Source organism: Budorcas taxicolor, chromosome 20, assembly GCF_023091745.1.
Source record: "Budorcas taxicolor isolate Tak-1 chromosome 20, Takin1.1, whole genome shotgun sequence".
Taxonomy (NCBI): domain Eukaryota; kingdom Metazoa; phylum Chordata; class Mammalia; order Artiodactyla; family Bovidae; genus Budorcas; species Budorcas taxicolor.
The window spans coordinates 13,936,885-13,964,679 of record NC_068929.1 but is presented as its reverse complement, the minus strand read 5'-3'; the positions used below and the strand labels follow the sequence as shown (position 1 = coordinate 13,964,679).

At 38.6% G+C, this 27,795-nt stretch overlaps 2 protein-coding genes across 5 annotated transcripts in view; one reads left to right on the top strand and one right to left on the bottom strand.

The window, feature by feature from the left end:
- Positions 1-482: 482 nt before the first annotated feature.
- On the bottom strand, positions 483-14,762 carry LOC128065970 (adenylate kinase isoenzyme 6). Of its 4 annotated transcripts, XM_052659022.1 has the most exons (6): positions 14,553-14,762; positions 12,790-12,882; positions 4,139-4,197; positions 3,822-3,967; positions 3,538-3,687; positions 483-922 (listed from the first exon to the last, which is right to left on the bottom strand). In XM_052659022.1, exons 1-6 carry the CDS (start codon positions 14,578-14,580, stop codon positions 730-732), a joined length of 669 nt encoding a protein of 222 aa, XP_052514982.1. In that variant the 5' UTR covers positions 14,581-14,762; the 3' UTR covers positions 483-729. The 4 variants fall into 4 exon arrangements, with proteins under 4 accessions (XP_052514982.1, XP_052514983.1, XP_052514980.1 ...); XM_052659023.1 differs by lacking the exon at positions 3,538-3,687; XM_052659020.1 differs by lacking the exons at positions 483-922; positions 3,538-3,687; positions 3,822-3,967; positions 4,139-4,197 and adding an exon at positions 11,039-12,075.
- A 261-nt stretch (positions 14,763-15,023) lies between these two features.
- RAD17 (RAD17 checkpoint clamp loader component) overlaps positions 15,024-27,795 on the top strand; it is a 35,821-nt gene continuing 23,049 nt past the window's right edge. The window contains exons 1-5 of the mRNA XM_052659209.1: positions 15,024-15,039; positions 16,531-16,634; positions 20,972-21,229; positions 21,776-21,859; positions 26,882-27,038. Coding sequence (XP_052515169.1) covers positions 15,024-15,039; positions 16,531-16,634; positions 20,972-21,229; positions 21,776-21,859; positions 26,882-27,038 — 619 coding nt within the window. The remainder of the gene's footprint in view (positions 15,040-16,530; positions 16,635-20,971; positions 21,230-21,775; positions 21,860-26,881; positions 27,039-27,795) is intronic.

Sequence of the window (27,795 nt, the reverse complement as noted above, 5' to 3'; positions counted from 1 at the left end):
TAAAATGTAATTATGGGAGGGGTCTAGTAAGGTCTTTACAACCTTGAGACAATCTTTTGATTTACTGTAATAACTAATTAAAAAAGCATATAACTCCCTTGCTTAGACTAGCAAGGGGCGCACTCTCCGTCCCCCTTCTGATGTCCATGTCAGAAGCTTTCTCTGTCCTTTTTGTACTTTAACAAGCTACACAAAAGCTCTTGAGTAATCAAGCCTGGTTCCTGGTCCCAAAGCTAAATCTTCAGATATCACAAATCAGACACCATTCACCATAAGCTATCAATTTCTAGTGTGTATGTTCTCGCTTTCGCTCCATCATAAAGTCAAAACATCCTAAGCTGAACCATTCTAAGTTGGGTACCGTCTGTATATGCTTTTGTACATTTTGAATTGCATACAGAGTGCAAGTATTACCACTTCTTTTTTTTTTTTTAAGAAAGAAAAATGGAAAATTGATGCTTTATCTTTAACCTGTGTTTTATTTTAAGAGATCATCTTGACTTTCTTCTGTAATAAACTTCTACAGTTTTAACTCTCAATCCTTAATAGTACTATTCATTATATTTGAGTTTAGCTTTCTCACAGAGGAAAAAACCCAAATATAAACCTTTATACTATCCACCTCCTAGTCTAACAGCACAATTTCAATAAGAAAGTTTTATTGATAACAATAATTTATGTGACATCGGCAGAGAGATGTCAAGAGTGATTGTGCAGTGGCCATTCTTGTTAAGAACTGTGATCTTTGACCCACTGCTCAATCCATTTCAGGATCTGATTGATATTATCCTCTAGATCTTCTGGTTTATTGCTCGGCAGTTGATGCACTATTTCTTCCTTGTAGGATGCTAAGGCTTCTTCATGAAGAACTTGAAAAATTTCACACTGAACATTATCTTTTAGTTTCTTCTCATTATAACCCCTGGAAGGCAAAGAGGAAATAATCTGAATAGCATTAACTAAAGTTTTAGGAACAAATTAGAAATTAGACACTTCAGAATCTATATACTTTTTGAACACATGAAGAATCACACAAAAATAGTTCTTAGTCTCTTTACCTAGAAATAATTGGTTGGCATTCCTCCCCCTACAATTTGTCAGCCATTCAATTAGCAAACATCTACTTACCTCAAGCCAGATGCCCAGCTATAAGATTAAACAGTCTATAGTTATGGTTCTAAATTTTAAAAGTTAGAGGAATAAAGATATAGACAGATAAAACAAATAAATGGCATATAATAAAATGCACATGATAAAGAATATCATATACTAATTGGGTACTAGATCACACAGATGTATCTGTAGTTTACCAGTTCCAAAGACACTGAAAAAATTAACTTGTATAATCTTTAGGAAGATGTAAATTAGCCAGCTAGTTAGAGAAATGAGTAAGGAAAATACAGATTCAAATTAATTCAATTTTGGAACAATCAAAATTAGATTGAACTACTCAAAAGGTGATTAACTTTATGAAAAGACAGCTCACAGAATGGGAGAAAGTTTTTGCAAATCTTATATCTCACAAGGAACTTTTTTTTTAAATACATAAATCTTACAACTTAATAAAAAAGGCCAAATAATCCAATTAAAAATTGGGCAAAAGGTCTAAATAGATATTTTTCCAAAAGATATACAAATGGCTCCTAAGCACATGAAAAGGCATTCAATATCATTAGCCATTAAGGAAATGCAAATGAAAAGTACAATGTGATACTACTTCATATCCACTAGGATGGCTACAATCAAAAAGATAATAACAAGGACGTGAAAATACTGGAGGCTTCATAGACTATTCTTGGGAATGTAAAGTGGTGCAGTCACTATGGAAGATCTCTGACAGTTTCTCAGAAAGTTATACATAGCTCTTTAACATGTGACCCAGAAATCCTATTCCTAGAGAAACTTCAATACCCAAGATAAATGAATGAATGTATAATATTCACAGAAAAACACATGCATGAATGTTCATAGTAGCATTATTCATAATTGCCAAAAAGTTGAAACAACCCAAATGTCTATAATCTGATAAACAGATATATAAAATATGGTATATCCATATAATGGAATATTATTTGGCAATTAAAAGAAAAGTAGTACCGGTACATGCTACAACACTGATGTACCTTGAAAACATTATGTTAAATAAAAGAAGCCAGACACAAAAGACCACATTTGATGATTTTATTTATATAAAAAGTCCTGAATAGGCAAATCCACAGAGATAGAAAGTAAAGCTGGGACTGGGGACTAAGGGGAGATGGGCAGTGACCGCTAATGGGTATGGGATTTTTTGAGGGGGGGAGGTGGTGAACATTTTTAAAAATTGGTTATAATAATGGATATACAACTCTGTGAATACACTGAAAACCACAGAAATGTATGCTTTAAATGAGTTGTACAATTCATATGGTATGTGAATTTATTTCAATAAGTTTTCTTTAAATAGGTGATTACTCATTAAAAAAATAGGTAATTAATTTTTTCAATGGTTAAAAACAAGACTGCTTTCCTCATACTTTAATCTTTATTTACATAAAATTTAATTTTTAATAAAAATGTTAAGTGGTTTTTGACAAAAGGCATATGTACCATATTGTCTCAATTACTTCTCTGTTCAAATATTTTTCATGGCTTTTCCTGCCTAAAGAAAGATGATGAAAACTTCAGGTATTATTCCCACCTAACGTTTCCTGTATATTTCATACTATACTTTTTTGTGCAAGGATTGACTTCCCTTGTAGCTCAGATGGTAAAGAGTCTGCCTGCAATGCAGGAGACCCAGGTTTGATCCCTAGGTTGGGAAGATCCCCTGGAGAAGGAAATGTCAACCCACTCCTGTCTTCTCTGGAGAATTCCATGGACAGAGGGAGCCTGGCAGGCTACAGTCCATGGGGTTGCAAAGAGTGCAACTCACACACACACACACACAATTCAACGGTGTTTAGTCAGAGCTGACTATGATCACTGAGAACACAAATTCTGAACCTGACCTTAGGCAAACTTCTGGAATTTTCCTTCCAGAAACTTCTCTCTAAATTCCTTTAAAATTCCACTTTTGCCACAGCTTGAATCAAAAGACAGTGGGGAAATGTTTTCCATAAAACTTTGCTTTTTTGGTTATTCTAGATTAAGCCTGATGCTCTCTTGGAAAGGATTAACTCAAATGTATTGTGAAATGTTAATTTATCTTGTTAGTTTTTCATCAAGTTTTCTCATTTCTGTTATGAGGATGATTTAAGTGGGTAGTTTTCATTCCATAGCAAAGAATATGCTATTGTCTTGGCTGTCTTCCTAGAGAAGTTTTACATTTAGGAAAAAGCATGACTAAATAGCATTGCTATATAGTACATTTTACTGAATCAGACTGTCAGTTAGGGTCTTCATTTACTCAGAAACTACTGGTTATGTTTTACAAATGCATCTTTTTCTCTTGGTTCAGAATGTTGGTACTATACAGACTTGGTTTATAATGAGAGTGAGTGAGTGAAGTCGCTCAGTCGTGTCCTACTCTTTGCGACCCCATGGACTGTAGCCTACCAGGCTCTTCCCTCCATGGGATTCTCCAGGCAAGAGTACTGGAGTGGGTTGCCATTTCCTTCTTCAGGGGATCTTCCTGACCCAGGGATCGAACCCGGGTCTCCAGCATTCCAGGCAGATGCTTTAACCTCTGAGCCACCAGGGAAGCCCCTTATAATGAGAACAAAATATAAAGTAGTCACATTTTCAAATAGAACCTTTTTGATGTTAGTAGTTGCCAACTTCAAGAATCTAAATAAAAGTTTATATAATACTTCAAGAATTTAATGTTTTTCCTTTCTTACCTATTTTCAAGTCTTTTGTACAAAATACTGTTATCTGTTTTCAGGACAAATACTATATGAAACCAGCGTTCAGGGAAGAAATCACAACCATGGTAATCAACAATAACTCCACCTTCACTCATTTGGTTTTCTAGCTCATCAACTACCTGTAAGAAAGGGAAAAAATAAAGATGAATATTCTTTTAAAAACTGAGGTCAAAAAAATAAATAAGCTAAAAAAATATTATTGCCTCAGTATTCAATCAATTAAAAAAAACACCTAAGGTCAACTTTCCTATTTTTTTTAATGTACACTTTATTTAAAAAATTGTACTTACTCTATCTTCATCTAAAATGGGACAGTCATACTCTTCATCATAGCCATCATATAACTGCCCTAAAAGAGATTTACATTGGAGTATTAAAGTAGTCTTCTTGGTAACTTTCAGTAATTTTCAATTACTTTTTTAGAGATAAGAGAGGACACTAATACAACAGTGTCACACAGACACCAAATATAATGAGCAATGCTGATAAATTAGAATTTTGTCTAGAAGGAAATTTGGATAACAGTTTCAAAACTGAAACCATCTACAGAGAACCAACTTCAGTATTTGTGGTGCTATAAGAAGAAAACATTATTTTTGTGGAGCCTCAGATTGGTGGTGAGAGGGATACAAACACTCACATACATTAACAGCAGGTTAAGTTCCAAACTTATTAGGCCAAGGATATGAAACTTATTAAAAGCAACAACTGGTGCTTGATTCCACGAATGAACCCTTTGCCACTGAGGTCACATTCATGGGGTCTGGGGAAGGAAAGTCAGTATACAGATGCTCCTAACGTCTAGATTTCCAGCTTCCCCAAAAGCCAAGGGTTCAATTTCAGAAGGTAAAACAAGAATGATGGGGGCAGACATAAAGAAGGCAAATTTAAATCTAACATAAAAACTTTCCAGTAAATTCATTTTCTTTCAAATGAAGTGTGTCGTAAGGAGGTGAGACATACCAATCCCACCCTCAGCCTGAACTCCTAGGCATGTCCCCACGAGGCAGACTTAGATCATTCTTTTAGCCATCTCAAAACGCATGCTATAGTCTTCTACCTCTTCCCCTTAACAATGTGGCACAGGTTGAAATCAGCTTAAAATGAGCATAAGTTCTGAAGTGACAAAAGGGTAGTACTGAGGGTTAGTGGAAGGCAGAGGCAATTTTAACTGTCTTGTCTGCAGGGTCTGTGGATTGATTCTGAGCACACGAACCACTTCTCTAGCACCCTAGTGTGACCTCTGACTTCTTGGGTTACTGTTCAGCTACCAGAGACTCTTTCCCGCTAAAAAGTTAAACTGTCTTGGTGTGGGGAAAACTGGTTAACAATATAGAAAATAATCTAAACCCTTACTTTACACCACAAGTTCTAGGTGGATTAAAAAGTTAATTACTACATTCCAAAGATAACTAATGGAAAACTAAACTTTACAAAGGAATGATTCATTTGAGTTTGTGAAAAAAATAGTTCAGTCGCTCAGTCGTGTCCGACTCTGTGACCCCATGAATCGCAGCACGCCAGGCCTCTCTGTCCATCACCATCTCCCAGAGTTCACTCAGACTCACATCCATCGAGTCCGTGATGCCATCCAGCCATCTCATCCTCATTCAAATAAATAAAATGTTAAATCTCTGAAGAATTTTTTTTTTTTTAATAGCAGGGAGAAATATTTATACTAGGACAAAGGACTGAAATGTAGATTATATAAATTTCTCGAAAACAGTAACCTAATAATAAGAAAACAATTCACACATAATGGAAAAGATAATCAGTAAACTATCCATGAAAAAAATGTTGGACTTTCCCAGCTACTAAAGAGATGCAAATTTAAATGAGTCTTTTTATAACTGTTACATTATGTATTTAGTAAATTGACTCTGAAAATGTGTAATTATTTTTTAGAGTCAACAGTGCATTTTATTATACATCTTAGATTCATACATTTCAAATATACTTTTAAAGCTTAAGTTCAATACAAGATAAAAAATGTATATATAGCAGCGGCTCTCAGGCACAGAATTTAGGAGACTGGAGCAGGCTTTTTCCAGAGCACATTGTGAATAGTATGTTATGAGCCATGCCAGTGGAATGTTTCCTTCTGACCTAAATGCCTTTTTTTTTTTTTGGATTTTATTACAGTGAACAGCTTTAGAAGGTATAATATTGCTAGTAGAAAAGAAGACAAAATAAGTTAACAGCCTGTATTTTCTTGGAAGTCTTTAAGAGCTAAACGACCCCCTTTTCTCCTAATAGAGCTCTAAGATCGTCTAATGAAAATATTGTCCATAAACTATCTAGAGCATCATCAGCCTAAGAACCACTGTTCATGGTTATTCACTGTCTTCCGGCTTCACAGGAAGAGGTAATGGTATGATGGATTTCTCAGTGTCCTTGGATAGTGCTTTCCTCATATTGTAGAGTCCTCATCCGGTTCCCCATTGCGCGCTGAATAGTACTCTTGACTATCGTGTACATACTTTAGCCTAGCTGCTTGTACATCTTGACAGCAACTGGGTTAGACACTCTTACAAAGAGATCAACAAAAAACCCACCCTTTCTTTCTGAAATCTCCTCTAATAACCCCGTAAGTTTAGCAGCCAAATCACGGCGCCGAAATTCCGGGCCAATGGCAGAGCTGTGACGTGCCTGCGCCATTCTCCCCTGGCCACTGAGCCTCTGCTTTGCCCGTGGTATAACCCATTAACTCTCCACCAGGGGCCTCTGCAACGACGAAGGACTCTAGCCAGTGGGCGAGGCACTCTAAGTAAAAAGGAATCCCGTAAGTTTCTCTAAGTGGATCCAAGTTAAATGTGTTGAAGCAAAACAGGTCGTTGCACCGCTGCACCCACGGGAACCGGCTTACCGCAACACCACACCCGGCCCGCCCTGGAAATCTGTAATTTTTTCAAGAAAAATGTCCTGTCCAGAGATTTCTTTGACCTCTGAATTTCTAACCAGAAAGAAGTATAAAAGATGCTTTAAAATACTCAACAATAGTGAATTAGTTAAATCTTGTTTACTAACTGAAGTATGTAATTAAACTTAAGTAAATTAGGTTGTTAAATTTCTCCATTATTTTTACATTACTTTATATATATACATATATATACACATATATATGTATTTTACAATGCCACAAAATGAAGCATACCTACTGCTGATTTTGTACTATGTGGGAATCTGGGGTAGATAAATGTTCTTTCATATTTTAAGTCCAGACTAGTATATGTTGTCTAAAACACAACTTTTAATATATGTTGTCTAAAATAAAACTATAGCAGTATTAACTTTATTATTAAGTCTTTATGTATTGCAATGCTGAAAAGCAGGATTTCTTAAAATCATGTTAATACATTTAAATAAAAGTGTAACCCAAGCTTTCATTCATTTCAAAAAACATTTATCAAACACCATGTCCAGTAATTACAGAGGAAATGAAGATATAATAGTGAACAAATTGAACACCAATGTAGTCCTTCCCTTCAACAGTTTACAGTAATATGAGATGATAGACAAGTAACCTGGAAATTGTAATGTTTAATGCTGTGGATCATGGTGCTTTGGGCAATAAGATGGGCATCTTTTAGGTGAGGAACATAAGCAGGATATTTGGGGAAGCTTCCTGGAGGAGGTAACTTCTAAGTAGAAACTTGAAGCTAAGGCAAAAAGGTAGGTAAGATGATCCTTCATTCCTAGGTGGCTCAGTATTTAAAGAATCAGCCTGCCAATGCAGGAGACTCAGGAGACACAGGTTCAGTCCCTGGGTTGGGAAGATCCCCTGCAGTAGGAAACGGCAACTCACTCTAGTATTCTTGCCTGGAAAATCCTAAGGACAGAAGAGCCTGGTGGGCTCCAGTCTGCAGGGTCACAAAAAAAAAGTCATAGACATGACTTGGCAACTAAACAATGAGATACTGAGATTCAGCACTAATGGTCTTGAGGATAGTTCAGTGGTACCAGGGACACAGCATCAATGGTCTAATGAATGGAAGAGGGGTTTCAAACGGATTTTTTAAACTATCAAGATCAGAAGCCAAGTACATCTGGGTAGCATGTGAATGCATTTATATGTGTGGCAGGACAGGAATCAGGAGTGGACAAGCAGTCAGGGAGAACTACAGAGCATCTAAACATTTATTTGGAAATGTCCAGGAACTATCCAGATGGTTACATCTAGTAGATGTCTAGAAATTAGGCTAAGTTTTAATTATAAATCTAAGAGTCACCAGCAAAAAGAACTGATCAGTCTGAGTCAATGAGATCACTAGATGGAGAGGCAGGATTACAAGATCACAGAGGAAAAGAGATACATGGTGGGAAAGTGAGAATCAGACGAAAGGATTGGGATAGCAGTGTTGGTGAGAGGACAAGGAATAAGTTAGTTTCAAAGTCTTCTAGTGGTAGGTGATTAAAGTGAGGGGAAAAATGAGATACACAAAGGTTAAAGTGGGAACGGCAAGCATTTTCTATAAAGGGCCAGACAGTAAATATTTCAGAATTTATAGCTTACTCTTTAGCTAGTGGCTCCTACAAAACCAGGAGCAGCTTGCCAACCCTTGGGTTAGAAACACATCAAGATTTTAAGTGTTGTGGGCCAGATATTTGAAATGCATCTAATGTCTAGATCCATGAGCATGCTGGGGTTAGGGACAGAGGCTGAAGATTGATACACTAGTGGCAGAAAAATCAAGGATGCTGATAACAAGTGTAATTAAATGACTGCACATGGGAAAGGACAGTGAGGAATGCAGACTGAATGAACAGGGATATGAGCAGCAGTTTTGGTCTCTCCACGTTCAGGACTCTCTCCAGTTTTATTAAGCTTAATTCCCAACCTAAATTTTCATGCTTTAGTTCTAAGCAACATAGATGGTCTCTTACAAATAATACAGAAATTTAACATGATTACCAGGATGGCAATAAACTCCATTTAGGCACATTCATTTAAAACCAGTTTTGTTTTGGTCTCATGACTTACAGCAGGTTTCTAAACCTGAAATACTACTGACATTTTGAGCTTGGCCATGAAATTAAAGGACACTTGCTCCTTGGAAGAAAAGCTGTGACCAACCTAGACAGCCTATTAAAAAGCAGAGACATTACTTTGCCAACAAAGGTCCATCTAGTCAAAGCTATGGTTTTTCCGTATTCATATACAGATGTGAGAGTTGGACTATAAAGAAAGCTGAGTGCAGAATAATTGATGCTTTTGAAGGGTGGTGTTGGAGAAGACTCTTGAGAGTCCCTTGGAATGCAAGGAGATCCAACCAGTCAATCCTAAAGGAAATCAGTCCTGAATATTCACTGGAAGGACTGATGCTGAAGCTGAAACTCCAACACTTTGGCCACCTGTTGCAAAGAACTGACTCACTGGAAAAGACCCTGATGCTGGGAAAGACTGAAGGTGGGAGAAGGGGACGACAGAGGATGAGATGGTTGGATGGTGTCACTGACTCAATGGACAAGAGTTTGAGTAAGTTCCCAGAGTTGGGGATGGACAGGGAAGCCTGGGGTGCTGCAGTCCATGGGGTCGCAGAGTCGGACACGATGAGCGACTGAACTGAATTCATTACGCAGACAGAGGACTGTCCTGTGAATTGTAGGATGTTCAGCAGAATCCTTGGCATCGACCCATTAGAGATCAGAAGAAAACCTCACACTCCAGTTGTGACAAGCAAAAATGTCTCAGAATATCCCCCAAAGGACAAAATCACCCCATTGAGAAACAGTGCTTTGTAGAAGATTGAGTGGTTTCCCTTAAAACATATTACCATTCGGGAAAAAACGAGGCAGCTGAACGTCTCAGACTATCTCCTAGTTAGATTTTCAGATATATTCAAATGGCATCGGGGCGGGGGGGGGAAATCTGGTACATTTTGAAAAATCTAATAAAGTACATCATCTAATATGTTAAATCAGACCAGAAATCCTTTATCTGGCATAAGGAGGAAAAATGCCCCATTTGTAAGGAAGATTCCATCTCATTAAATAACTCATCAATCAAATACAAACAGAATGGTCAAGACCATGCACCATCAAGGCACACAACTAAAATGGTTTGTGTGTAAGCAGAGACTCAATGACGAGGAGAGTGTCTTACTGTGGATTATCCTTGCTCTCAATGTTATTCACGACAGATTATAGTTTCATTAAGTTTAGGAACATTAAATTGAGTGGGTGAGAACTGGAAGACATGACTGAAATTGACTTCTGTATGTAACTCTGAGAGGAGGAAATGGCAACTCACTCCAGTATTCGTGCTGGACAGAAGAGCCTGGCGGGCTAGTCTATTGGGTCACAAAAAGAGTTGGACATGACTTAGCGACAAGCACACGTGTGACTCTGAAATCACTTATCAAAAATAGTAAAGTTGCACAGGCAAAGGAACAAACCAGATTTCATATGGTTATAAAATGAAGAATGACAAGCTACACACAGTAGCAAATAAAGACCTAAGTTTTATCAACTATAATTTGAACACCAAAACTGGATTTAAAATATAAGCATGAAAAAAAAATATACAAGCATGATACTAGCTTATAGTATCAAGAATATGATGAGCAAAAATACATAACTGACCTGCAAAAAGGGAAGCTGGGAAAAAACTAAAATTTTTAAGTAGTGAGATACTGAGAGACACACCAAGGATCCTTAAATATAAGCAAAGGAATAGAAAGAAAAATGGATAAGTGTTAGTCACTTAGTCGTGTCTGACTTTTTGCAACTCTATGGACTGCAGCCGGGCAGGCTCCTCTGTCCATGGCATTCTCCAGGCAAAAACACCGGAATGGGGACCCATTCCCTTCTCTAGGGGATATTCCTGACCCAGAGATCAAACCCAGGTCTCCTGCACTGCAGGCAGATTCTTTACCATCTGAGCCGCCAGGGAAGCCCAAATGGAGAAGTTTCACTATAAATAAAAATCCTGACCAAGTGGTCTCTCTAAAAAGCAGACATGGTTATACCTCAGCAATCTGAAAGAATGGCCCGTAAGAGTGGCTCAACACCAGAGATCATACTATGATCTAAACATGTGAAAACACTACAAGTGACTATAATGGTAAGGAGTAGACTGCAACAACTTCCAGTTTTTCCAACTGCTATTTTCTGTTGGTGATGAGGTGGAAAACTGCAATTAAAAAAAAAAAACTAAGAACATAATTGCCAAAGTACCAACAATTAAATGCACGAATTGCAACTTTATTTTTACAGTTAAAGGGTGACGAGAAACCATTACTAATGCTATTAAAGAAAATCTAAAACAACAGTTCAATCGAAAAGTATGGTAAGCATATTTACTCATTAGATACTATTCTTTCTAGAACACAACATGGAAACATCTAGCATGCATGTTTAATCTCAGTACAACAGATTCAAAACCAAGTATACAAGTTACATGCATCAAGGCTAGATTACAAGTTATCATAGTCATCGTCGTCGTCATCGTCATCATCATCGTCATCATGTTTCCTTTTCAATGCATTTGATGCTTCACTGGCAGTATTTTGTGATGAGACCATGTTAGTGGTAATAAGAATATTTTTGGACCCAATCAATGATGGATTAATTAGAACATTCTGAACAGCTGATGTTGCAGGAATTGATGCTTTTACAGCTGGGGACTGTGAAGTGGGCATCTGTACTGTGAACCTTTGCCCTGTGAGGGACACTGGAGTCCCTACTTTAGTTGAAACGGACATGGCTTGTGGGGTTGGTGTGCCAAGCGTGGGAGTACTTGGTCTGCTAGTAACTGAACCAACACTTAACCGTGGAACCGTTATTCTTCCTGCAGAAGTAGATGCCTTTTTTTGTAAAGACTTAAGTCTATAATTTGGAGCAGTCAAGCAATACCTGTCAGGTGGCAATCTAGGACCTGAGTATGGCTTGATCAATGGCAAAGGGGTTTGATTTCTTTGCCTTGCAATATCTAATAAAAAATCTCTTGGTGGAGGAGAGGTGAAAGACTGGTCAGCACGACACTGGATTGCCAATCGCACATCATCTGCGTCAACAGTAGCTTTCTTAGCATGACTTGAATAAATTTTTGCATCATCTAGAATTGTGGTTACATATCGGAAGGCAAACTCCAACATCTGATTTATAACTCTTGGTTCATATTCTGTAATCCCCATATCCTTCAGGATTTGTGCCATCATCTGTGCATCTTTCGGCATGCTCTTGGGAGAAGCCATCTTGCCAGACTCCATGATATCCGGTGATCAAACTTTAGATCATTTGAAAAAAATATGTACATTAGATCAAATATGAAATAGTTACTTTAGGAGCAACTGTCAGGAACTTTAAAATTTTTAAATACAAGTTTTTAAAAACAGAAATTAAAAAATGTTACATCCTTTCAATTTTAATGAGGCACATTTAAAGTTCCCTTTACTTAAATTTATGGAGTTTCTACCCATTAGAGAATATAAAAAGATGAAGACACAAATAATGGAAGTGATCAAAGACTGGAAAAAACCAGGGCAAAATAGGTAAAAACATATACTTTAAAAATATGTGCAGGTGCTTGCAGGCATGCATCTATCAAACTAATCTAAGACCGTAGTACAGCCGTATCCTACTGCCTGAGTTCAAAATTCTGTCCTTCCAATAAGCTCATAGACTATCTTCCTCTCTATACATACATGCTTAGCGCAACTCACAATACTCTTCCTCACATTCAAATGGTCCTATCTTCATGGAAGCTGCTCCAGTTATTACTGTCCACAAAAACTACTAGCCAACTGCAGAGGGGATGCAGCGGTCAAAATAACCAGGACACAGCATGAGACAATATGTTCTATTTCTATGTCCCCAACAGAGCATAAATTCCTTCATGGAAAATTTTCTCTTCTTTCTCACAAATAAATACAGTGCTAATACTTCATTATTTGTCTCTCACTTTTTAAATAAACAAACCTAACACCAAAGTATCCCTTACCTTCTCGAGCTAAATCACCCACATTAACGTATTTCAGTCCTGATCTTGATGCAAGTTCTTTGCCTAATGTAGTTTTTCCAACCCCTGGTGTACCTGTAAGACAAGCCACAGAAAAATACTGTTCATGAAATACTCATTAGACTTTAGCCACTGATCTGCCCTTAAGGTTCTCAACTGAAATGAAAAGTTGCCTAATTAGCAATCCTATACAAACACACACCATAACCTAATGAACTACCCAAAGCCTGCTGGCTATCAGAATTTCACCCAGTGTATCTGATTTTACCAGAGCAAGTGGGGCTTGGGAGAATCTGATGCCAACCACAGACTGTTTGCCATCATGAAAATTCCCAGAATAAAATTAGCCACCTCAAATAAACTGCCACCAAAAAATATTTGTTTTAATGTGTATACATGCATACACATTGCATGCATATATCAATACATACACATAGACGTATTTCCTTCTCCTACATAAATGGCAATACTATACATTGTTCTTCACCTTCCTTTTTTCATATTGCTTCAAGATAAGTAATCATACCCTTAATTTTCAGCTGTTCAGATTTAATGCCGCCAAAATTGTAAAATCTGGTCATTATAATTAAAAGGAATAAATTCAGGTCAACCTATAAGGAAAATAACATTTTACCTCCAGTCCACTATAATACACCAAGTTTGAATCCTAAACTCACTATGTTTTCAATAAAATGCTCACGTTTATATTTTTGACGATCTGGTTTAATATTAAAAAACTAAGATACTGTCTGACACAAACAAGATGTTGTAAAACGTTCCTCTTAAAGAGCAGGCTAAATGTTAATTTGTTGACGTTAATCTGCTGCTCTCAGAAACAGACAAGACTTATGTGCTGCCAGTATGCTTGTTTTGTTAAAAGATACACCTGCTTTGTTTCCACAAAGAGCGCCTCAATTTTGTATTGCAAGAGCATCTACACCCATTAGATTTTGACATGAATGTCCCGTGGTGCTATTACCTACTACAATTTAACAGTTAAACATTTTCAGAGTTAAACAAATTAGAAATAAAATTCTTGAAGTCACTATGCGGCATTTTAGGGCCCCTCATATATAACAGGCGCCTTGAGCATGGATCCAAAGACCCAGAAGAAACCCCACCATCATCCCGGGAATTTTACAGCATCTCTGGACGAGAAACGACCAGAGTTGCTCAGTCGATGCCTTCTGTTCTTAAAATTTAAAAAGCACCTGAAGCAACCTCAGCTAGCGTGTATGACAAATGAATCACCCACAGCACAAACATCCGACTCCTTTCACCTGACTCTCAGATACAAAGGAAAAATGAGAGGCAGCTCAAGAAGCCTCAAGACCTAATAATGGCATCCATCATTAACAGATCTACTAAGGGCCAGATACTGCTTTATGCTATTTAGCTAACAACCCAAAGACAACCCTACCAAGTAAAGCAACAGCCATTTTAAAACGTGATTAAGAAAGACTAGGCAGCTTGCCAGAAAAGGAGCTGGATCTATCTACCTCTCTCCGCCTCACCGAGAAGGCCAGCTCTCGCCAACAGAATTAACGTTCGTCGCCCTCCCCCCGCCTCCCGCAAAACCGCCGCGAGGGCCGGGTCCAGAGGCCCTGACGACGACAACCCCGCCACGCGACCCCGGCCGAGCCTCCCCACACAACACTAAGCGAGCCCCTTCGGGCCAGGCCCCAGAGCACTCGGCGTGCCGGGCCAGCCCAGCCCCTCGAGAGCACCCCACCGCGCGCCCTGACCGGTGAGCAGGATGTTCGGAAGCAACATGGTCCTCGCCGCGCTGGCTCCGTACGCCTCTGCACACGCGCTCTACACACTCCTGGGAGGGGCCGGCAGGGGCGGGCAACGGCAAGCGCCAGCGGCCTGGGGTACTCGAGGCCTGGAGGGGCGCTCGAGACCCACCTCCGTCGCCTCGTCACTCACAGCTGGTTACCCGGCCTTCGAGGACACGCTTCCATCGCAGGGTCCGAGATAGCGGCACCGGTCGGGCCGGCGCTTCGAGTCAGGCAATGCGCTGGATGCCTAAGACAGTCGCTCCGTTGGCGGCCCCGCCCTCCGGACCGGGTCGCGGAAGCGCCGACAGATCTGGAAGGTCCCCGGGGGGCGGGGCCTCTGAGAGGCTTCCGCGCTGAGCTCCGGCAGGGCCGGGTGGCTTGCCTTCCCCCTGGAGCAGAGCCTGGGCTCCACCGCTCCCCTCGGCCCGCGAGGGGATGCAGCTACCCGAAAGTAAGGCTGTCGTTGCTGCGGCTGTGGTGTATATATGTCCTCGAGACGCGAATCCCTGTCTGCCTTCACGCCTCCCGGCCTCTCGTGGCTCCTCCTCCCGAACTGCCCATCCCATCTGGGGGTGAGAGGGTGGGGGTGCTGAGCTCTGGCCTGGAGCAGAAGCACGGGAGTTCGTCTGGACTCTTGCCTGACTAGCAGCCTGACCTTGGACAAATATTTCAGCTTAGTTATCTCCAGTGCAGTGTGTAGGGTGGTGGTGGGTGTGCTAGAAGTACTCTTCAAGGTCTCTTCTGCCGCTGACATCTCATTTCAGGAACCTGGTATCCTCAAGGACAGTTGCCTACTTTTTAAAGGAGGTAGCTGTCAGCCTTGTTTTCAAAGAGCAACTAGAATTCTGACCAGAACAAGTCTATCTCTCTTATTTCGACCTGCCAACTATGTTCACTCAAAGAGGTGCTTTTTCCACCTGTCTACCTCTTTGAAACTGCAGAGCAGAGACGTTCCCAGTCGTGAAAAATTTGTGAGTGTATGATTTGCTTTCTAGTGTGTGGAAGTGTTTACACATAAATTACGTGTGTCTCCAAACTATAAAGCTCAGTTTACAGGTTTTTAGACTTTAAAAAACTTTCCTTCTGGCAAACTTAAAATTGCTGAGTTCGCCAGTTTATATAAACATTGAAGAACTATGAAATTCAGAAGAGTGTTGCCAAAAAAATGTCTTGATGACGTGTTCAGAAAAGAACAAACAGTTACAGAAAAACTTTACAGTAAAATATCAAGCCTTGTCTAAAGTCAGTGATAAGTCTGAATTCATTGTAAGGTGCTTTTTTGGTTATTTGAAATTTGGGGAAAATTTTTGAAATTTAAAGTGTGGGGAAAAAATTGATTTATTTTATTTATTTTTGGCTGCCCTGGGTCTTCCTTGCTGCATGCAGGCTTTCTCTAGTTGCGGTGAGTAGGAGCTACGCTCTGGTGGCAGTGTGTGAACTTCTTGTTGGGTACTCCCCTCCTTTAGAGTGTGTGAGCTCAGTAGTTGCAGTTCAGGGACTTAGTTGCTCTGGTATGGGGGATCTTTCCAGACCAAGAATGGAACGGATGTCCCCTCCATTGCAGGGCACAGTGTTTAACCACTGGACTACCAGGGAAGCCCTGAAGTGTGGAAAATTTTAATTTTCAGTATAAAAACTGCACAAAGAGAATTGTTTAATTTTTCTTAACAACAAAACAGAAGTACACAAATGTCTGATTTTTCTGTGTTATATAATGCATTACCGAGTTCATGTAAAAAATGTATCTCTGTAGATAATTATAGTCATTAAAAATAAAATTCACCTTACCATTTTGATTTCTTATTGCATGTATATTTACTGTATTCTCTTTCACTAGCTCTTGAGCCTTTATTATGTTGTTGATTTTAGCAATATATATTACTGTACTTCTGTTTTACAATTTTCAGAATTTGAGATTTTTTTTTTCTTTTTTTGCCCCTAGGTGAATTATACTTTAATGTACTACAGGTTGTATACTACGGATGGGAACTATTGAAGTTTATAATGTCAAAAACTTTTTTTAGACCAAAGGTATCTTCCACAAAGGTATGATACACTAAAACGGCCATGTGATAGTTGCCCAAAAGGAGTTATGAATTTTTGAATATGTTCCTAATGACTTGTTACTGCAATCAAAGTAACGGTGCCCTGTATTTATTATAATTAGTGATTTAAAGACCTTAATAATAAATTGTGAAACAACTGTGCACTGAAAACACAAACTTAATTTTTTTTTAATTTATTTATTTTAATTGGAGGCTAATTACTTTACAGTATTGTAGTGGTTTTTGCCATACATTGACATGAATCAGCCATGGGTGTACCTGTGTCTCCCATCCCGAGCCCCACTCCCACCTCCCTCCCCATACCATCCCCGGAGGTTGTCCCAATACACCAGCTTTGAGTGCCCTGTTTCACACGTTAAACTTGGACTGGTGATCTATTTCGCATATGGTAATATACATATTTCAATGCTCTTCTCTCAGATCATCCCACCCTCGCCTTCTCCCACAGAGTCCAAAAGTCTGTTCTTTATATCTGTGTCTCTTTTGCTGTCTCACATATAGGGTCATCGTTACCATCTTTCTAAAATCCATATATATGCATTAATATACTGTATTGGTGTTTTTCTTTCTGACTTACTTCACTCTGTGTAATAGGCTCCAGTTTCATCCACCTCATTAGAATGAATTCAAATGTATTCTTTTTAATAGCTGAGTAATATTCTATTGTGTATATGTACCAGAGCTTTCTTATCCATTCATCTGCCGATGGACATCTAGGTTGCTTCCATGTCCTAGCTATTGTAAACATTGCTGTGATGAACATTGGGAATGAAAGAGCAATCAAAGAGAAAGAAATATGTTGTATATGGTATTATAACTTGAAAAGCCCCAGCTCTTAGAAATTATGTGGTTCAGTGTACCAGTTCTCAGTTAAGCTGTTGGTTGAGTGGGATGGGTGTCAGACAGTGTACTGGAAGTTATCCATTTTCCTAATGGTGGATCTGATTGTCCTCTGACTGTAAGTAAATTATTTAACTTTGCTGTTTCTCTTTCTTCTTTTTTTTTTTTGAGGAAGTTAAATTCACATTTATGTAAGAAATAAAACTTTAAAATGTATGAGTAACATGCATATTGAAGTTGCTAGATCAGAATTACTATTAAGACTTTTACTACTACTCATATTTTCATGTACCCTATTTTTATAAAGGAAAAGGGCCAAAATTATAGTACCAGTGACAGTCTTTTAAAGAGGAGGAAATGAGAGGAGTAGCTATGACTGAAATTGTTTTCCCCAGAGGTATTCCTTCCTTTACCCTCTGCTGATCATAATCCTAACCTCTGCCTTTATAAGAGGAATGAAGTGTGATTTTGCATTCATAAAATACCTGTAAGCTCTAACTTCCTTCTCCTGAGCCTACTTGCAGTGCCAATCTCTGTTTGTTTGTTTCTTTTCTTTCCTTCCCAGCAAGAAGCATTGTGTAGTAAATGGTTCACAACTGTGGGTGAGCATTCTTCAAGGAAAATATATCTTGGTTCCCCCTTGTTAGCCAGGCAGGGAATTCCAAAAGTCAGGCACTGAACTAGATTTTTCTAGATTTATACTGTTGGAATGTTAAGAAAAAGTTCACTTTTAAAATTAAAATTATTAAATATTTTTTAATAATTAAAAAGACTTCCCTGGTGGCTCAGACGGTAAAGCATCTGCCTACAATGTGGGAGAATTTTTAATACTCCTAAATATTTTTAGGTTAAAACATTTTGTTTTTACATTTTTCTCTGTGTATCATTCAGTTCAGTTCAGTTGCTCAGTCGTGTCTGACTCTGCGACCCCAAGAATCGCAGCACGCCAGGCCTCCCTGTCCATCTCCAACTCCCAGAGTTCACTCAGACTCACGTCCATCGAGTCAATGATGCCATCCAGGCATCTCATCCTCTGTCGTCCCCTTCTCCTCCTGCCCCCAAACCCTCCCAGCATCAGAGTCTTTTCCAGTGAGTCAACTCTTCGCATGAGGTGGCCAAAGTACTGGAGTTTCAGCTTTACCATCATTCCTTCCAAAGAAATCCCAGGGCTGATCTCCTTTAGAATGGACTGGTTGGATCTCCTTGCAGTCCAGGGGACTCTCAAGAGTCTTCTCCAACACCACAGTTCAAAAGCATCAATTCTTTGGCGCTCAGCTTTCTTCACAGTCCAACTCTCACATCCATACATGACCACAGGAAAAACCATAGCCTTGACTAGACTGACCTTTGTTGGCAAAGTAATGTCTCTGCTTTTCCATATGCTATCCAGGTTGGTCATAACTTTCCTTCCAAGGAGTAAGTGTCTTTTAATTTCATGGATGCAGTCACCATCTGCAGTGATTTTGGAGCCCCCCAAAATAAAGTCTGATGCTGTTTCCACTGTTTCCCCATCTGTTTCCCATGAAGTGATGGGACCGGATGCCATGATCTTCGTTTTTCTGAATGTTGAGCTTTAAGCCAACTTTTTCATTCTCCCTTTTCACTTTCATCAAGAGGCTTTTGAGTTCCTCTTCACTTTCTGCCATAAGGGTGGTGTCATCTGCATATCTGAGATTATTGATATTTCTCCCGGCAGTCTTGATTCCAGCTTGTGCTTCTTCCAGCCCAGCGTTTCTCAGGATGTACTCTGCATATAAGTTAAATAAGCAGGGTGACAATAGACAGCCTTGATGTACTCCTTTTCCTATTTGGAACCAGTCAGTTGTTCCGTGTCCAGTTCTAACTGTTGCTTCCTGACCTGCATATAGGTTTCTCAAGAGGCAGGTCAGGTTGGTCTGGTATTCCCATCTCTTGAAGAATTTTCCACAGTTGATTGTGATCCACACAGTCAAAGGCTTTGGCATAGTCAATGAAGCAGAAATAGATGTTTTTCTGGAACTCTCTTACTTTTTCCATGATCCAGCGGATGTTGGCAATTTGATCTCTGGTTCCTCTGCCTTTTCTAAAACCAGCTTGAACACCTGGAAGTTCATGGTTCACATATTGCTAAAGCCTGGCTTGGAGAATTTTGAGCATTACTTTACTAGTGTGTGAGATGAGTGCAATTGTGCGGTAGTTTGAGCATTCTTTGGCATTGCCTTTCTTTGGGATTGGAATGAAAACTGACCTTTTCCAGTCCTGTGGCCACTGCTGAGTTTTCCAAATTTGCTGGCATATTGAGTGCAGCACTTTCACAGCATCATCTTTTAGGATTTGAAATAGCTCAACTGGAATGCCATCACCTCCACTAGCTTTGTTCGTAGTGATGCTTTCTAAGGCCCACTTGACTTCACATTCCAGGATATCTGGCTCTAGGTGAGTGCTCACACCATCGTGATTATCTGGGTTGTGAAGATCTTTTTTGTACAGTTCTGTGTATTCTTGCCACCCCTTGTATCATTATGAAGGATTTTAAAGAAAAGGAAATGGTGGAGGGAAATAGAGAGGTCAGGAGTTTCTATAGACCAGAGGACCGTGAAGTAGAACTCACTGACTTTCCTGCTCTGTTAACCTAGTATTCTTTATCCTGAACAAATCTGACAGATCATCCTCTCTGGAAAGCCTGATTTCCTTTCAGAAACGTACTAGTTGCTTCATGAGCTGAAGAAAAATATAATCAAGTCACAAATACAGATTATTCATAGCATCAGTATTCTTAGACTTTATCCTCACAAATCTTAAGGTTGATAGGGATTATTTCAATGTATGAAATGGTTCTTAGTTTGTGATATTAATCTGGTCAAGGCAAAAGTGTTACTTCCCTTACTGCTCTACATGGTTGCCCTTTTCTTTATTCTGTTTTATTTCTTTTTTGATAGGTGATTTTAATATTTGTGTTTCAAGGCTACAAATGAGTTTTAAAAGAATCAGCCTCATCTTTACCCTGAAAGTGAAAGTCACTCAGTTGTATCCAGCTCTTTGCAACCCCATGGACTGTAGCCACCAAGCTTCTCTGTCCATGGGATTCACTAGGCAAAAATACTGAAGTAGATTGCCATTTCCTTCTCCAGGGTTCTTCCAGCGCAGGGACTGAACCTGGGTCTCCTGCATTGCAGGCAGATTCTTTACTGTCTGAGCTACCAGGGAAGCCACCGATCTTTACCCTGGAAAGATTATTATTTATAAAAATAATTGTTTGTACTCTGTATTCATTTATATGGCATTTATCCCTGTCATGGTCAAGTAGATAAGCATGCATTTATACTTACTGTGAAGTAGAAAAGTAACATACATAGAGTCAGTTTTATTTAAAAAACTAATTTGTGAGATTTATTGTCAATGTTGCTAATACAAGAATGTTTTTAATAGAGTAGTTTAGTTACATAAGGAATAGATGCAAAAAAATATAACTTTATTTATATGGTTTCTTTTTTTCAGGTAACAAACTGGGTAGACCCATCATTTGATGGTTTTTCAGAGACTACAAGCATTTCTACTATTACTGCCACATCATTAAGTGTGAATAACGCAAGTCTTAGAAGAAAAAAGGTGCCTTCCACATTAGAAAGTAGCAGAAATCCAGCTAGCAAAGGAGGAAACCTATCTTCCTCTAAACAGATCTGTGGTCTAGACAATTCAAAAGAATATCTGTCAGAAAATGAACCATGGGTGGATAAATACAAACCAGAAACTCAGGTAATAAGTAGCATACAAAGAAGTCTTCATAATTTAGTTTCAGGAAGGACAGGGATGTGCATTTTTGTTATTATTCATAAAAACCTTTTTGCCTAAATTAATTAGAAAAAATAATAACTTCTAAGTTTTTTTATATTTCTAGTCTCGAATTTTCCCAACAGTTATTCTGAAGATAATACCATTGGTTATTTGTCTTTGATTTAATTTAACCCTTTGATTTAGTTTAGTTTAATCAACCCCTAACATTGACTTAATCTATTTAATTTTTTGCAAAATGTAAAGTCCCTTTCTATTTATTACCTTACTAAAATGTATTTCAGGATTTTATTTTATAATTTCAGATGTGCTTCAGATATTCATATGTTGTGGTCAGTTTAACAATAGAATTTTTCCATATGAATATAAAGAGTTAAGTATAATCAAAAAGACTTTTTTATTATGTTACTCATTTGCTAATTTTTTCGTTAAAAATGTGTAGAATAATCTGTGCAATGTATCAAAAATTTTTGAGTTAAAGTGTTTTTATTTTAAACTTGAAAATTTTAGCATGAACTTGCTGTGCATAAAAAGAAAATTGAAGAAGTTGAAACCTGGCTAAAAGCTGAAGTCTTAGAAAGGCAGCCAAAACAGGTAACTAAATAAGAAATGTTTTTGTTTTTTTTTTAAGCAGTTTTTATTTATTTATTTTTGTTTCTTGGTTTATTAGTGTTTTGGGAGGCCGTGCTGAGTCTTTGTGGCTGTGTGGGCGTTTCTCTAGTTGCAGCGACTGGGGCTGCTCTCTAGTTGTGGTGAGAGGGCTTCTCATCGCAGTGCCTGCTCTTGTTGCAGGACACAGGCTATGTGTAGGGCGTGTGGGCTTCAGACTGCATAGTTGTGGCTCCTGGGTTGTAGATAGAGCACAAGCTCGGTCGTAGTGGTACCTGGGCTTGGTTTCTCTGAAGCATATGGAATCTTCCCAACCCAGGGATCGAATCTGTGCCTCCTGCATTGGCAGGTGGATTCTTTACCACTGAGCCACCAGGGAAACCCCAAGAAATGTTTAGCAGTCCTTGACCTCAGATGTTTCTCTGCCTTATAGTTGGCTGTAGGAAGTTAAAAACTTTCATGTTGACTTTGTACTCATGAGTCCATCTCACCTGTGGTAGAAAGCTGTCTGACCTTACTACTTCTGCCTCATTAAAAGACTCAACAGACTTTGAGTTTTCTCCTTTACTTTTATCTCTTTTTCCTTCTTATGTATAAAGCATAGTAAACCATTTGGGTGCTAATATATTTAGCATATCAGATCATCTCACACTGAAGCAAGTAGGCAAGTTACATTCTAGTTTTTACTAAATGTAACCTAAATTAATCATCATTTATTTTACCCAGTAAAATGTTTTTTCTTTCACTTCCTAATTCCATAATTGCCCTTGACTCCCAAGCTAGAATATTCTTTCTCTCTTTCTTTTTTAACTTTTAAAATTTTGAGATTCTGCAAACATAAAGAAAAATAGAATAGTAAATGAATATTCACAAACCTGTAATATAGCCATCATTTTCCCCCATGAGTATTTTCACATAAAATGTAAACATTTGACATTTAATTCCCTGATACGATCTAGTGATCCATTCATATTCACATTTTTCCAGTTGTCCTCAAAATGTCTTTTATATCTGGTTTGTTACAACCAGTGCATGATCAAGGACCATCCATTACATTTGATTATTATATCTCTTAGGGCTTTAAAATCTAGAACAGTTCCCTTCACCTTCTGTTACTCTCCCTGACACTGACTTATTGAAGAGACCAGGGTCTTGTTATCCTGCTGTTTGAAGTTAAATTTGATCGGTAGATTAAGGAGGTGATAGTCAAAACTCTTCATTGTAACTTCCTTTTGCATTTGGCACATAATCTATTGGAAGATGCTTTGGCAGCATATAGGATTTTCTGACAGTCTTTCACCTAAGAGGTTTAGTGTCCGTTTTCAGTCCTTGTCTGATTAGTAATTTTGTTAAGATTGTGAAATGGTGAATTTTCTACTTCTATTATTGTTAGTTCTATAATTGTTAGCTGGCACTTTTCTATAAAAATAGATTTCCTCATCACTAACTGGGTTTGCTTAGTTATTAATACCTTTAAATACATTTCCAACTGGAAAGACAGGATAAATTACTTTGAGATGAAGAGTTGGTGTTTTAATTACCTCCAGTGGTAAACAGGTCCTTTTTTGAGTCAAGATTCTTTCTGTCTGGTTTGTCGATCTAATCTTTGGTGTAGAGTTAAGAAAATATACTCAAAATGAATCTTCATTTTCAGCATTGGTATTCCTCTGCTGGCTCATAGAAATCTCTTGTTTCTCCGAGTACCAATTCTTGAGCACTTTCTGAGAAAGCTTTCTCATTGTGTGGTTTGGTCATCTCAACTAAATAGTCTTTATTTTTCAGTGACCACTGTGTTTTATCACTTATCAGTCCTTTTTTTTTTTTTTAAGTATAAGCATTATTGTGTCTTAAACCTGCACAAGTGTTACTGTTATTGTTTTACCAGTAGGATGACTTAGGTATGTGTGCATGTATATAGGTATTAGCGAAAGTATTTCCTCTACAGTTTGAAAAGCTTCTTCCCTCTAAGAAGTTGTACTTTAACCAGCCATATACTCTTTATTATACAAAACTTTCAATGTCAGTAATTAAAAGACATTTTTATTTTTAAAATCCTGGATAATTTCTAGATTTCTCTATGGAAAAGCTAAAAAATTGTTTATTTGCTGAGTTTAATTTTGGAGGCCGACTTCTTTCCTTCAAACTGTAGTAAATCTATTACAATGTAGGCACTGGGGGGATTAAAAAAGTATTTAGCGTTCTGATAGGAGACTAGCTCCCAATTCTGTTGCTAGAAGCAAAACCTGGTGTGTGGCTGTATCATGTGTCAGAAAACATATGCAACTTTGTTCCGTAAGAAAAATGCAGGGCTGCCTTTGAGCTTTCTCTTCTTTTGAAAAGAAGTAGTTTCCTTAGCAGTAATCAGTTCTCATTAATTGCGTTAGTTATGTTACGTTAAAGTCACTGCAAGCAAAGAATTAGCAAGTCCTGAACCATTGTTCCTATGGGAAATGCAAGATTGGTTCCTTCAAAACCTAATGTTGAAAGAAAACGAAAAACCTAATATTGCTCTGGTCACATTTTCATCACTTCTCCATTGATACATAACCTTGTTTTATATGTTTCTGTTTAAAGATACCTTGTTTATTTATTTCAGTTCAGTTCAGTCCCTCAGTCATGTCTGACTCTTTGCGACCCCATGGACTGCAGCACGCCAGGCCTCCCTGTCCATCACCAACTCCCGGAGTTTACTCAAACTCATGTCCATTGAGTCGGTGATGCCTTCCAACCATCTCATCCTCTGTCGTCCCCTTCTCCTTCTGCCCTCAATCTTTCCCAGCATCAGGGTCTTTTCCAATGAGTCAGCTCTTCGCATTAGGTGGCCAGAGTATTAGAGTTTCAGCTTCAGCATGAGTCCTTTCAATGAACACCCAGGACTGATCTCTTTTAAGGTGGACTGGCTGGATCTCCTTGCAGTCCAAGGGACTCTCAGGAGTCTTCTCTAACACCACAGTTCAAAAGCATCAATTCTGCGGCGCTCAGCTTTCTTTATAGTCCAACTCTCACATCCATACATAACCACTGGAAAATTTTACTTATTTACTTATTTTTTGGCATGCGGGATCTTAGTTCCCTGCCCAGGGATCCAATCAGCATCCATCCCCCTGCAGTGGATACACAGAGTCTTATCCACTCGACCGCCAGGGAAGTCCTCAAGATACCTTATTTAATATGTATTATTACATATGTAATATGTATTTAATATGTATTATTACATCATTAACATTAAACTCATGGCTTGTAGAACTATAACTCATAAGGTCTTTCATTTTAAAAAGTTGAACAGGGGAATCCTCTGGTGGTCCACTAAGTTAAGACTTAGTGTTTTCACTGCCAGTGTCCAGGTTCAGTCACTGGTGGGGAAACTAAAATTCAGTAAGCTGCATGACCAAAAAAAAAAAAAAAATAGAATTAAAATGAATAGTGTAACTGGCTTTTCTCTGGGTACAAGTACACATGCCCTTATTTATCATAGTTAATAAAGGTAAACAAGCAAGCAAGGATTACAGCCCACCGTTACATGTAAGATATCGTCCCCTGATAATTTTTCAGTTTTAAATTTTTAAACTTTTTTTGTCAATGTGTGAGGGAATGTTACTGGGACCTATAACCTTTAGTCTGTCTTTAGAGTCCTGTCTCTGGTAAATACATTTCTTAGTATACATTTCTTAAAAAATCTGATATCCAAACTGAGGTCATTCCATAAGAATATTATACTTGTATAATATTGAACTGTATAATCCAAAGAGAGGTTGATATTAAGATTGAATATTCTGAGTTCAGGTAACCCCTTAAAAGTACTTGTGTCAGACATGACCTCTTTAATCTAGCTGAAGGTGTTTTAATTTGGCTGCTGAATAGTCCTTGGGAGGAACATAGTGCAAGAATTGAGGATACAGTCACTATTTAGGACAGTATGGAGACTGCTTTAAAGATTAGGACTAAAACTACCGTTGTTCAGTTGCTCAGTTGTGTCCAACTCCACCGTATGACCATATGATTTTATGATCATATAAACTACCATGTGACCCAACAATCCCACTACTAGGCATATACCCTGCTGCTGCTGCTAAGTCACTTCAGTCGTGTCCGACTCTGTGTGACCCCATAGATGGCAGCCCACCCTGAGAAAACCATAATTGGAAAAGACACATGTACCCCATTGTTGATCACAGCACTATTTGCAATAGCTGTGACATGGAAGCAGCCCAGATGGCCATTGACAGATGAATGCATAAAGAAGCTGCGGTACCTATACATAGTGGACTATTACTCAGCCGTAAGAACGGATGCATTTGAATCATTCCTATTCTAATGAGGTGAATGAACTAGAGCCTATTACACACAGTGAAGTAAGTCAGAGAAAAATACCATATGTTAGTGCATATTTATAGGATCTAGAAAGATGGTACTGATGAACGTATCTGAGGGACAGCAGTGGAGATGCAAACAGAGAACAGACTTGTGAGCGCAGCGGGGGAAGAAGAGCGTGGGACTAACTAAGAGAATAGCATTGACATATAAACAGTACCATATGTAAAATTAGATAGCCAGTGGAAATTTGCTGTACGGCACAAGGAGTTCAAATCCAGTGCTCTGAGACAACCTAGAAGGATAGAAGGCGCTGGGAGGTGCCATAGGGAGGGCGCATATGTATACCTATGGCATATGTATACCTATGGCTGATTGATGTTAACATATGGCAGAAGCCAACAGAATATTGTCAAGCAATTGTCCTCTAATTTAAAAAATTTTTATAAAGATATTAAGAAAACATGAAGTCCCCCTACCCCCCAAAAAAGAATGAGAAATTATCAGAAGCTGTGCTTAGAAGTTCAGGAAATAAGATTCTTTTATCTATAGCTGGTTTATTCCAGCTAACATTGTGCAGTTAAGTCTGCTTTTATGACTAAATATTTCTAGAGATAATAATTAAGAGTATTAAAACAATATTCTAACATTCCAATGATTTTGATTTTTTTTATTGATGTTTATATTTGGTTTTAGGGTGGATCTATTTTATTAGTAACAGGACCTCCTGGATGTGGAAAAACAACAACTATAAAAATACTAGCAAAGGAGCATGGTATTCAAGTACAAGAGTGGATTAATCCAGTTTTACCAGAATTCCAAAAAGATGATTTCAAGGAGATATTGAATCCTGGTAAGGTTTGTTGTGAAGGTAGTGGAAATAGTGGGAAAGTCTATGTTTACAGAAGATTTGAAACAAGCCCCTCAGACCCTACTGGGTATGTTTTTGAGAGGAAGGTATGTATTGCTGCTCCTGTACTTGATCGGCATCTGCCCACTACCAGCTGCTTCACAGTCAGAGAAGCAATCACATGAAACTTTATGGGTGCATTTAGGTTCAGAGAGAAGTAACTTTAGGAGAAGGAAGGAAAGGGTCCCTCCAAAAAAGAGGTGGTGCTCAGTTGCCCAGTCATGTCTGACTCAGTGCGACCCCATGGACTGTAGCCCGCCAGGCTCCTCTGTCCATGAGGATTCTCCAGATAAGAATACTGGAGTGAGTTGCCATGCTCTCCTCTAAGGGATCTTCTTGACCCAGGGATCGAACCCAGGTCTCCTGCACTGCAGGCAGATTCTTCACCATCTAAGCCACCAGGGAAAGCCCTGTGTAATGTAATACAATGTAATATATACACACACATATATGCTCATAAACTCCAGCATGATCATTTTTAACTTGCATAGCTTTCTTATTGCTGCTTTAGAGTAACTAGGCTAGGCATATACAAATCACCTAGGCCATTTTGAAGTGCAAGGGTTTCTGTAGAAGGACAATTAGTATTTTAGTGTGGGGTATTCTTTAAGGTTCTATTTTTAGGTTCTTCTATAACATCTGTGTATACGCATACCCTTTTGCTGCTACTCCTGGAATTTTTACTACTTTCTAGTAGTAA